General features: G+C 40.5%; 1 protein-coding gene across 5 annotated transcripts in view; it reads right to left on the minus strand.

Moving 5' to 3' along the window:
* Window positions 1–4,325: 4,325 nt before the first annotated feature.
* ADAMTS3 (ADAM metallopeptidase with thrombospondin type 1 motif 3) overlaps window positions 4,326–13,020 on the minus strand; it is a 271,082-nt gene continuing 262,387 nt past the window's right edge. For all 5 annotated transcript variants that reach the window (XM_043448574.1, XM_043448572.1, XM_043448573.1 and 2 more), the window contains 2 exons: window positions 11,538–11,655; window positions 4,326–7,036 (listed from right to left, as the gene is read on the minus strand). In XM_043448574.1, coding sequence (XP_043304509.1) covers window positions 6,477–7,036; window positions 11,538–11,655 — 678 coding nt within the window. In that variant the 3' untranslated portion in view covers window positions 4,326–6,476. The remainder of the gene's footprint in view (window positions 7,037–11,537; window positions 11,656–13,020) is intronic.

Raw genomic sequence — 13,020 nt, forward strand, 5'->3', positions numbered from 1 at the left:
CAAAGCAAACCATTCAATATCACAGTAATCCAAGTCTATGCCCCAACTAGTAATGCTGAAGAAGCTGAAGTTGAATGGTTCTATGAAGACCTACAAGACCTTCTAGAACTAACACCCAAATAAAATGTCCTTTTCATCATAGGGGACTGAAATGCAAAAGTAGGAAGTCAAGAGATACCTAGTTCAGCTCAGTTCAGTTCAGTGGCTCAGTCATGTCCGACTCTTTGCGACCCCATGAACCACAGCACACCAGGCCTCCCTGTCCATCAACCTCTCCCAGAGTCCACCCAAACCCATGTCCATTGAATCGGTGATGCCATCCAACCATCTCATCCTCTGTTGTCCTCTTCTCCTCCTGCCTTCAATCTTTCCCAACATCAGGGTCTTTCCCAATGAGTCAGCTCTTCGCATCAGGTGGCCAAAGTATTGCAGTTTCAGCTTCAACATCAGTCCTTCCAATGAACACCCAGGACTGATCTGCTTTAGGATGGACTGGTTGGATCTCCTTGTGGTCCAAGGGACTCTCAAGAGTCTTCTCCAACATTACAGTTCAAAAGCATCAATTCTTTGGTGCTCAGCTTTCTTTATAGTCCAACTCTCACATCCACACATGACCACTGGAAAAACCATAGCCCTGACTAGATGAACCTTTGTTGGCAAAGTAATGTCTCTGCTTTCTAATATGCTATCTAGGTTGGTCATAACTTTCCTTCCAAAGAGTAAGCGTCTTTTAATTTCATGGCTGCAATCACCATCTGCAGTGATTTTGGAGCCTCAAAAAATAAAGTTAGCAACTGTTTCCACTGTTTCCCCTTCTATTTGCCATGAAGTGATGGGACTGGATACCATGATCTTAGTTTTCTGAATGTTGAGCTTTAAGCCAACTTTTTCACTTTTCTCTTTCACTTTCATCAAGAGGTTCTTTAGTTCTTCTTCACTTTCTGCGTAAGGCTAATGTCATCTGCATATCTGAGGTTATTGATATTTCTCCTGGCAATCTTGATTCCAGCTTATCCTTCCTCCATCCCAGCATTTCTCATGATGTACTCTGCATATAAGTTAAACAAGCAGGGTGACAATATACAGCCTTGACGTACTCCTTTTCCTATTTGGAACCAATCTGTTGTTCCATGTCCAGTTCTAACTGTTGCTTCCTGACCTGCATATAGGTTTCTCAAAAAGCAGGTCAGGTAGTCTGGTATTCCCATCTCTTTCAGAATTTTCCACCTAGAGTAACAGGCAAATTTGGCCTTGGAGTGAAAAATGAAACAGGGCAAAGACTGACAAGGTTTTCAGTGTTTTGTCAAGAGAATGCACTGGTCATAGCAAACACCCTCTTCCAACAACACAAGAGAAGACTCTATACCTGGACATCACCAGGTGGTCAATACCAAAATCAGATTGATTATATTCTTTGCAGCCAAAGATGGAGAAGCTCTATACTGACAGCAAAAATAAAACCGGGAGCTGACTATGGCTCAGATCATGAAGTCTTTATTGCCAAATTAAGACTTAAATTGAAGAAAGTAGGGAAAACATTAGACATTAGACATTCAGGTATGACCTAAAGCAAATCCCTTATGATTATACAGTGGAAGTGACAAACAGATTCAAGTGATTAGATCTGATAGAGTGCCTGAAGAATTATGGACAGAGGTTTGTGGCATTGTATAGGAGGCAGGGATCAAAACCATCCCCAAGAAAAAGAAATGCAGAAAAGGCAAAATGTTTGTCTGAGGAGGCCTTTCAAATAGCTGAGAAAAGAAGAGAAGCTAAGGGCAAAGGGGAAAAGGAAAGATAAAAACATCTGAATGCAGAGTTCCAAAGAATAGCAAGGAGAAATAAGAAAGCCTTTTTCAGTAATCAGTGAAAAGGAGAAAAACAATAGAATGGGAAAGACTAGAGATCTCTTCAAGAAAATTAGAGATACCAAAGGAACTTTTCATGCAAAGATGGGCACAATAAAGGACAGAAATGGTAAGGACCCAAGAGAAGCAGCAGATATTAAGAAGAGGTGGCAAGAATACACAGAGGAACTATACAAAAGAGATCTTCGTGACTCAATCACAATGCTGTGATCACTCACCTAGAGCCAAACATCCTGGAATGTGAAGTCAAGTGGGCTTCAGTAAGCATCACTATGAACAAAGCTAGTGGAGGTGATGGAATTCCAGTTGGGCTATTTCAAACCCTAAAAGATGATGCTGTGAAAGTGCTTCACTCAATATGCCAGCAAATTTGGAAAACTAAGCAGTGGCCACAGGACTGAAAAAGGTCAGTTTTCATTCCAACCCCAAAGAAAGGCAATGCCAAAGAATGTTCAAACTACTTCACAATTGCATTCACCTCACAGTCTAGCAAATTAATGCTCAAAATTCTCCAAGCAAGGCTTCAACAGTACGTGTACTGTGAACTTCCAGATGTTCAAGCTGGATTTAGAAAAGGCAGAGGAACCAGAGATCAGATGGCCAACATCCATTGGATCACAGAACTATTTCTGCTTTATTGACTATGCCAAAGCCTTCGTGTGGATCACAACAAACTGTGGAAAATTCTTAAAGAGATGGCAATACCAGATCACCTTACCTGCCTCCTGAGAAATCTGTATGCTGGTTCAGAAGCAACAGTTACAACTGGACACAGAACAACAGACTGGTTCCAAATTGGGAAAGGAGTCCGTCAAGGCTGTATATTGTCACCCTGCTTATTTCACTTATATGCAGAGTACATCATGCAAAATGCTGGGCTGGATGAAGCAAAAGCTGGAATGAAGATAGCTGGGAGAAATATCAATAACCTCAGATACACAGATGATACCACTCTTATGGCAGAAAGCGAAGAAGAACTAAAGAGCCTCTTGATGAAAGTGAAAGAAGAGAGTGAAAAAGTTGGCTTAAAACTCAACATTCAAAAAATGAAGATCATGGCATCCGGTCCCATCTTCATGGCAAGGATAATGGGGAAACTTCTTTTACTTCATGGCAAACAGATGGGGAAACAATGCAAACAGTGAAAGACTTTATTTTTGGGGGCTCCAACATCACTACAGAGAGTGACTGCAGCAATGAAATTAAAAGACGCTTGCTTGCTCCTTGGAAGAAAAGCTATGACCAACCTAGATAGCATATTCAAAAGCAGAGACATTACTTTGCCGACAAAGGTCCAGATAATCAAAGCCATGGTTTTTCCAGTAGTCATGTATGGATGTGAGAGTTGGACTGTAAAGAAAGCTGAGTGCCAAAGAATTAATGCTTTTGAACTGTAATGTTGGAGAAGACTCTTGAGAATCCCTTGGACTGCAAGGAGATCCAACCAGTCCATCTTAAAGGAAATCAGTCCTGAATATTCACTGGAAGGACTGATGTTGAAGCTGCAACTCCAATACTTTGGCCACCTGATGCAAAGAGCTGACTCATTGGAAAAGACCCTGATGCTGGGAAAGATTGAGGGGAGGAGGAGAAAGGGAGGACAGAGGGTGAGATGGTTGGATGGCATCACCAACTCAGTGGACATGAGCCTGGGTAAACTCTGAGAGTTGGTGATGGACAGGGAGGCCTGGCATGCTGTGGTTCACGGGGTCACAAAGAGTCAGACACGACTGAGTGACTGAGCTAAACTGAACTGTAGATGATGAGGAGATTGGGGAAACCACAATGACAAAGTTGATTTTTATTTTGAATTACTGTGTGTTAGGACCTGGCTAACAGTTTTACTTAAGCTCATTTTTAACAGCAGTTCCACAATGAAATTTGATAATTCTGCCTCCAATTTGGCAGATGAGGAAACTGAAATCTAGTTAGATCACCCAAGATCATTTCAGGCGTGAAGTGGTTGGTGGGGGGCAAACATGAGCCCTCTGCCTTTGCAGCTCAGGCTAGAAACTATGGCAACACTGTATCTCCTTGTTACATGATGAAGACCCTCCTCTGGATGGTCCTCCTGAGTCGTGGGTCATGTGTTTCCATCAGTCCTCAGGGTTCAGAGCTGACGGCAGCTTTTCAAAAAACTATCCCGAGATGACACATTTTAAAACTAGAAGGATCCCCTTTTCCTTCTTATCCCACTAGCATTATTGCCACTTTCTCTCTCTTCAAGTTCTGTGGAATGGACTTAGGCAAAAAAAGTCACGTCATAACCTCTTATTTTCTTTTTTAAAAAATATTACGATACACCCTGATGTGAAAAGAAGATACCCTGTCACTTTCTTTGAGCCCCTTTGGAGAAAGTACAAGTAGCAATTGAACTTGATATTATTTCACTTTGTAGGAGGAAAGAACTTGGTTACCATTACTCAGTGATGATAAAAATTTCAATTGAGCCAGGTCTATACTTTGTTAACATTTTTATTGCTACGTGCTCCCAATACAACAATCAGCATCAGTAGTGTACACTTTGATAAAAAGGAATTTTTAGCTTAGTAGAAAAGGAAGCTCAAAGATCAGAAGTACAATGAATATATACATCTTTATGAGAGGTGTATGTGTGTGACCAGCTTTCTTTGTAATCCCCTGTGGATTAGATGCATGCACACGCAAGCGAACTAGAGAGAATTTCATTCTGAAATTTTAGGGGGAAAAAAAAAAGACTCTGCTTGAGGCTCAGAGATTTACAATCTGGAATTCACCTAATTCATTTGCCCTTCAAAAGTCTTGCACCAAGTAGCAGCGATTCTTTAGAGGTATAGAGTCAATAGGTGAAGCTGTTATTTTTACCATGGTTAAAATGCAAAAAGTTTTTGCACATTCCCTGTGTTGAGAGGTTAACATATTTTCATTTTAGTTTGCAAACTGTATTTTTAGATGGTTCAGGAACTGACTTCAAAATCATTATGCTGACAACTTTTATCTTTCTTTTTCCTTTTAAGTGTAATTCACGAAATACTCATTTCTTTCACATACTTCTTTTCTGATGTTCCTAATTTAATATTTCATTAAACAGCTAGCTGTCTGAGCCCATACAATTTCATGTTTCGTTGAAGGGGAACAAGTTACCAACTTTGCATCAACTCCTCTAAAATTGCAAAAGGTTTGCATAACATCAATTTTGTTCAAATTTAGTTCTTTGATTTGGCTGCTTTAGTTTGCTTAAACTTCTCCTCTATGTACAGAACAAAGCATGCAGCTCTAGTTATGTCTCTCTAGTTTACCAAAATATGTCATTGGTATTAGAGTAAATATTTAGTACATAAAAATACTATCAAGAAAAAAAATCAAATTTTAATAAATATCTTCAGTTCTGAATTCTATATACAGATACTTTACATCTACTCCCTGGAATTTCTGGCTTCACTGTAAGTAAAGTGATCACTGACATAAATTACTAGCACATTATTGCAGTCAGATGCATTGTGGTTGTGAGCATGTGAATATGAACCATGCGGAAAATAAATATCGCAACCATTGACAAATACTTTCTTGAACCTGCTTCTAGAGCCCTACAGCCCTGCTCTATTTGAGTGTTAATCTAGTTTCATGATGCTTTTCTCAGCTACCAACATACAAATGATCTCAGAACATTTGTCATTATTATTACAGTACATCGAGTATACACATTTGTATATGTCAACAATGGGACGATTTAAAACAACAAAAGAACAGAGGAAAATCAACGGTGTCTATTGAAGCCCCGGTTAAAGGGTTTCTGTTTTGTCTTGCATGGGCTCATTTACTGGTCTCTGTTCCCTGTGACTACAAGTATGCTAAGACACTAATCTTATTCTTCTTTATTTAAAGGATGGAAGGTAGTATCTGCAGCTTATCTATTCTTTTTCTTTAATTTACATGTCACATTGTTGATCAAACAAAACCTCACAACGCAACCCTTTGTATTGTCAGTAGCTGCGATTCTAACTTCTTTGTAATATTCTCCTTTGAAAATCAACTCATACAATGTCAAATAAGGCAATACTCAATGACAGGCACCTAGAACATCCAGAAATGTAACACAGTAAACAATCAGTTGAGACATCTCTTAAAATAATACTGATTTCTGCAATATACAGTATTTACACAAACAGCTGCAAATTTGCTCATACAATATTTCTAATATAGATAAATAGGAATACAAGTCTAAGAATTCTTTGCTCCAAAACTTTTTGTTAACGTGTAAACCATTGGCACCTCTTTTTTCTTTTTACTGTAATTTTTTAAAATTAAAAAAGAAATCAGCTGATATGCACAATTGGTTCCAGTCCCTTTCCTGCTTTAGAAAATGACCCACACACCTAGCAACTTACTTTCCTCCGGTCAATAATCTTTGGTGCTTTCTTTCAATGAATTCTGGTAAATGAGTCGAGGCAGAACAAAAGGAGGACGAAAGCAACTAGAAAGTGAACCAGCACTTTTTTTTCTTCCACTCACAGAGAAAATGAGCTGATGATTTATGGAGAGTTCCACTTTAAACAAGCTGTATGCACCATGGAGAGAGGCAGGTCCTCTAGATTTTTCACTGACGTCGAGCCTTTTGGCTTCACTTGCTCATCTTTCCGACGTGGATGATCTTAGCGGACGTCTCTTGTCAATAAGCTTTTCATCTTTCTTTGAGGTTCTTGCCTGAGAAGAAGCACCTATGGAATCACTGGCTGCAAGGAAGGGGGCAGCAGCCAGTTGTGGAGATGAACTGAGGTGGCCACTCTTGGTGGGTGGGGAGGCCGGTCCCAGAGTTTTATCTTCTGCTGGCTGTGCTTGCCTCTGGGATAAGTTAGCACCATTGGATTTACTGTTTGGCCTGAAAGCAGCATGCTCATTTGGACCTGCTATGGAAGAGATTCTGCTCAAAGATTTCTTCTTTTCAGCAGAGGTCTCCGAATAGTACGGAACCAAAGATGTAGGCATCACTAGAGATCCAGGGAGGTCACTGGGGTTAAAGATAGCATCATCATGAATTTCAGCAGCTTCTGAAAGGTACGGCGGTGGCAGGGTGCTACTGCGCTTACTACAGGACTCACAGCATAACCTGTTATAACCTGGTATGGAGCAGTATCGTGCCAGCACCTCCATTTGACAGAATATGGACTTATCTCCCAAACATGGCTCATCTACAGAGATTCAGAGAAAAACAAAGTAAGACATATGTCCAAACATAAACGGTGGGCAATACGCATGGAGCTAGAGGGCATTATGCCAAGTGAAATAGACAGAGAAGGATGTATATCGTATGCACTCACTTATATGTGGAATCTAAAAAAGAACAAAACAAAAAAACAGAATCATAGATTCAGAGAACAAAGGAGTGGTTGCTAAGGGAGGGGCAAAATAGGTGAAGGAGATTCAGAGGTACAAACCTCCAATTACAAAATAAATAAGCCACAGGGATGTCCCACAGAGCATAAGGAAAATGGCCAGTCATATGGTGATAACTTTGTATGGGCACAGACTTACTGTGGTCCTCATTTCATAATGAAATGACATAATACTGTATGCTGACTATATTTCATTTTAAATATAAAAATAAATAGAACTAAAAATAAATAAAAGGAGGAAAGGCATGAAAATCATTTATGAATATAAAAAGATTTAACTAAGATCTAACATTGATAGGTGTTTTCCACATGAGCCTTTGCGTTAAAATATGAATATTAGAATAAATGTACTAAAAAAGTTGTTCTCTCTGTGCAAAGCACTTGAATTGACCAGCACTTTCACATCTCCATCAAGAGTCTTCAGATCAAGGGTATTTTTTCTTCTTAGGAATGTATTTCTGATTTTAGAAAATAGAATATTGAATTTGTTTTATCATACTTTTAAGACATAGAGAGGCATCTGCTTTTTAAAATTTTATGATAGTTCTGTCTTTATGATAGAGTAGTCTCCATATTAAGTTTAAATTGAAAATAAGAAATACTAACGATCTGTTGGAACATAATAAATCTTGAAACTATACTACTAAAAGAAAAATCAAGATAGAATTTTGATTCAGAGAATATTCTCCAGAGTGAAGCAATAGTTTCATGTTCACCATTGAATGTTCTCAGGTTATTTGTTATTTGAAAGTACAAATCTGGGTAACATGTGCCAACTTTCTTATGAATAATACATGGTTAATTTTATCGGATTGACAGTACTTTAAAGAATACTAAGTACCACTTATAAAACACTTGGTAGGTGTGTTTGTACATACTATTTCCATTATTTTAAAATTTTATTAATCATAGGTTGTAAGAATTAGATTGCAAAAAATCCAACTGTTGAGTTCATAAAAAGTCTGTACTTCTTTTCAGCCATTCCAGGGCATATTCTTTGCAGAGTCCATATATATAATCCAACACAGAATACAGATCTCATATCCAAATAATAAATGCAAAGAATTATAAATTGTGGCATTTATGTAATACAATCACAATGACAATGTAATGTTGGGTAATTCTACATTGCTAGTTAAGGAACTTGCTATATAACTTGCCAAAGAAATTGAATCCCTTTTCTAAAGTTTAGGGGCGGGGATCAAAAAAGGAGGGTCAGCTGGCAAGACCAATAGAGATTAACCTTATCACCTTTGTTAGAGTTAGAATGTCATGTACACTTCCCAAACTCTAAGATGACTTATTTTTGCCTGACATTTACATACCTATGACACAATATGATGCATTTGAATATCTCATACTAGAAAAGAATTAGCTTGTAATCTTAATTAGGTTGCAAATCCCTGCAAATTAATGGGTTTTACGTCAAGTATCAATCCCTTATCGTATCCAAATTATTTTTTCTATGCTTATGTCTTTCTATGCCTATAATATTTTCTTTTGGATTAAGGAAGAGAATCAAGCACATACCTGCTGACAATTGGGCATATTTGCAGAAGTATACAGTTCTACCAGTTATTAAGAGCAATAAAGCTTACTCACAAAGTGTTTAGCCTTCTGACAGCAACACTTACATAAGAGTAAAATATTATGGTGACAGTAAATTTACAGCTTCTCAGTAGGTAAATTTTTTCTTTTAACTTTGACTTGTGCTTTGAACTTTCAAATATACTTTCCAGAGAAAAATGATTAAGTATGTAAGTCCTTTGTCTCCCCCTCCTGGTCATACTTGTTCATGCCACCCTACATTATCAAAGGAAAATATGCAGAGAAATAATTCATCAGGTTACTTCGGAAGATCAGACAGGCAGTGGGAGAATAGGAAGAGAGAGAGAGAGAGAGACAGGCATGGGGAGTCAGAAGGGAAGGGACACGGGGGGCTGGGAGAGAAAGACGGCGGGGAAGACAAGAGAGGGGGATGAAAGTAAGAAATGGGAAGATGGAGAGACAGAGGAGGAGTGGCAGAGACAGGGAGCGGGAAGAAAGGAGAGACGAAAGTGGAGGAGAAAGAAAGACACTGTTAGACACATGCGCCAGAAAGGGAAGGATGAGGGGTGTCAGAGAGAAAAAGAGGGAAATGAAGAAAAAGAAGAGTCAGGAAGACACGGGGACAGAGAGAAGAGGAAAGGGAAAGAGAGAGCAGGAGAAAGAGAGAGATGAGGAGGAGGAAGGGAGACTAGGAGAGAAAGAGAGTGAGTGAGAGAGGGAGAGAAGAAAAAGTGAGTGGAAAAAGGCATGTGTGGGGTGAGCAACCCACACAGAAAGTGAGCAACCCACAAACAGCAGCTGCCAGCAAATCAGGAACAAGGAGTGAGACCCACAGAGGAAACGAGAGGAGAGTGAAGTGGAGACACAAGATGAGACAGACAGCACACAGGCAGATGTAGAGAGCGACAGAAAAGGAAGAAGAAGGAGACAGCTATAGAAGCGGAAACCATCCAATATATGCTATTTATTACAACAGCAAATTGAATTATACAGACATCCCGGACTCATGACGGTTCCACTTTTGATTTATGGATTTCAAGATGGCGTGAAAGCCATATACACTCAGTAGAAACTGTATTTCAAATTTTGAATTTGGATCTTTTCCGGGTTAGTGGTAAATGGAATGCTCCTCTCATGATGCTGGGCAGGGCAGCAGCCGCAGCTCCCAGTCAGGTGATCACCAGGGCAAATGACTTTTAATCATACTGTACCCAGACAACTATTCATAGGCTTTGAGTTAGATGATTTTGCCCAAGTATAGGCTAACGTAAGTGTTAAGAGCATGTTTAAGGCTAGGGCATGGTGTTCAGTAAGTTGTGCACATGCGATGACATCTGCATGCATGCTCAGTCATGTCTGACTCTTTGCAACCTTAGCCCACCAGGCTCCTCTGTCCATGGAATTCTCCAGGCAAGAATACTGGAGTGGGTTGCCATTTCCTCCTTCAGGGGATCTTCCCCACCTAGGGATGGAATCTACATCTCTTGCGTTGGCAGGGAGGTTCTTTTTCACTGAGCCACCTTGGAAGCCCTGTTTTGTAAGTTAGTTGTATTACATGAATTTTTGACTGAATGTATTTTCAACTCAGAAAGAGTTTATCAGGATATAACTCTCCTGTAAATTGAGGAAGATCTGCACTTTAAAATAAAGAAAAGAGCCTCTGTTTTTGCAATACTGAAGGAATAGGTCAAGCAAATTTTAGCCTAGATACAAGGTGCCTATTTTGCAAGCACGTTTGTTGAATATTTGGGCTTCCCTCATAGCTCAATTGGTAAAGAATCACCTGCAATGCAGGAGACCCCAGTTCGATTCCTGGGTTGGGAAGATCCACTGGAGAAGGCATAGGTTACCCACTCCAGTATTCCTGGGCTTCCCTTGTGGCTCAGTTGGTAAAGAATATGCCTGCAATGCGGGAGACCTGGGTTTGATCCCTGGGTTGGGAAGATTCCCTGGAGAAGGGAAAGGCTACTCACTCCAGTATTCTGGCCTGGAAAATTCCATGGACTGTATAGTCCAAGGGGTCACAAAGAGTCGGACATGACTGAGCGACTTTCACTTTCATGGCTATGGATGCAGGTATTGGAAACAGCTTTGTGAATGACATTTATCATCTGCATGTCTCAACTGAATAATTTTAGTAAAACATTGCAAAACATTCTCCATTACGATGCCTTTAACAATAATCTGAAGTTATAAAGCAAATCAGAGAGGAAAGAAGTAGATTCTTCTAGAAACACAGATTGACAGAAACTTCATATACATGATACAGCCCTCACCCCAGCATTACCGTCCACTGGGGACCATGGAGGCTGCAGTGGTGATGGTAATTAACTGGAGGGGATGCTGCCTCAGACACCCATCTTAAAGAACTGTATTAGGCTAATATTTCAAGTATGTTTTCCTAAAGTTATTTTTCAATAAGTAAATGGGAATTCCAGAGCTTGTCCCGAAAGGAAATTCTCCTCTTTTGAGGCTCAAAAACATAGTCATAGTGCAAGTTTGATGCATAAAGCAGGGTACCCAAAGCCGATGCTCTGGGACAACCTAGAGTGATAGGGTAGGGGAGGGAGGCGGGGAGGGGGTTCAGCATGGGGGGAACACGCATACCTATGGCCGATTCATGTTGATGTAAGGCAAAAGCCATCACAGTAATTTTCCCAATTAAAATAAATGAATTAATTAAAAAATCAAAATAAAGAAAAAAGTGAACCATGGTCAGAACAGTGAAATCAATCAGGGTCATACCTACCATTACAAGGAGGCAGCTGACAAGCTCGGACAGACTCAGGCTTCTCCCCGTCGCAGTGGTCACCGGCCCTGCAGAGGACCTGCCTCACCTCTGTTCCCTCACCGCAGGTCACTGAACACTACGGAAACAAAGGCTACGATTGTAGACGTTTTACTCCACCAAGACGGCCTTTCTTCCTTCCCCCATGTGCACACTCAGGCACACACAGGCACGCACAAGCATACATGCATACACCGCGCTGGGGTTCCTTCTCTGCTGCGCGGTGTTCCAGTGACTTTGGAGGCAGAGAATCCTGTTTATACCCTGGCTCCATCCTTCACCAGCCTGGGAACATTGCTCTTTCTCTGAAAGCCTCACAGAATAGTTGGAGTAAATGAAGGCAAAGGAAACGATGTATGTAAAGCAGGTAAGTCCGGCACTTAGGAAGCATTTGATGCTGAAGAAGTCATTGTTACAGTGTTAACACCTTCTGCCAGTTCCTAAAACCAGTGGTGGAGTCCATTTTCAGGGAGCGGATCTCGGATTGAGCTTTCCCTTCTCTCACCTTCCTTACAGATGGCAAACTGACTCATGTGCTGTGTTGGAACTACTATTACTCTATTCCCACAAATTCATTTATTTAAGGAAGGGGCTAACTGCTCTAGAACTAAGTCCAGAGACAGCCATGCTATTGGTCTAGGCAGGATCTGTAGAGGAAGAAGTCTTGTTCCAGGGCTCTGAAGAGAGTGAAAGGTGAGTTCTTCTAGTCCTGTGCAGGGAACCTTCATTGGCTTGTTCCTTCCATCCTGGCTCTGCTCTCCACTTCCTCTTTCATTCCCTATCTGCTTTTTTGAGTTCCTGTCCTCCTAGCCACTCTTCTATGGCCCCATAATTCCTTATTTGGAATCTTTAGAAACATCAAAGATCTTTGGTTAATACAAGGACCGAGACACTGATTCAGCCAGTCACCAAACAGACGTTATTCAGACAGGCACCACCTGGGCACTGGGGAAGCAAAGTACCTTTTTTTTTTTTTTTTTTTTTGAGAAATGCTTGGACTAGGGCTGAGCATAGGTTGAAAGACAGGAGCTGTGATACACTGCTGTGATCAGCAAGCCATTGGTAGGCTTCTGCTTTTGGAATGAAGAGGAAGGACTGCAGAAAAGGCACCCCCTGGAAGGTGGTATTTTGGACCATGCAGCTGAGCCTTGATGGATGATGGGCAGATAGTCAGATAGGCAGAGAGGGAAGGGCAAGCCAGCCAGAAGGGAGGAGGCTCCAACCAGCTGGTCTTTGGAACAGTGAACAGTTTCCTCAGACTGGGACAAAGAGGTGGCATAAAGGAAGATGGATCAAGAAGAGTTATTGTGGGATTTATTTATTTATTGTTGGTGACCATTCTGCAATGTATTCAAATACCAAATCATTAAGTTGTACACCTGAATCTAAGGTAGTGTTGTATCAATTATACCTCAATTAAAAATACACACACACAAAAAAAAAA

The sequence above is a fragment of the Cervus canadensis genome, chromosome 26 (assembly GCF_019320065.1).
Source record: "Cervus canadensis isolate Bull #8, Minnesota chromosome 26, ASM1932006v1, whole genome shotgun sequence".
NCBI lineage: Eukaryota > Metazoa > Chordata > Mammalia > Artiodactyla > Cervidae > Cervus > Cervus canadensis.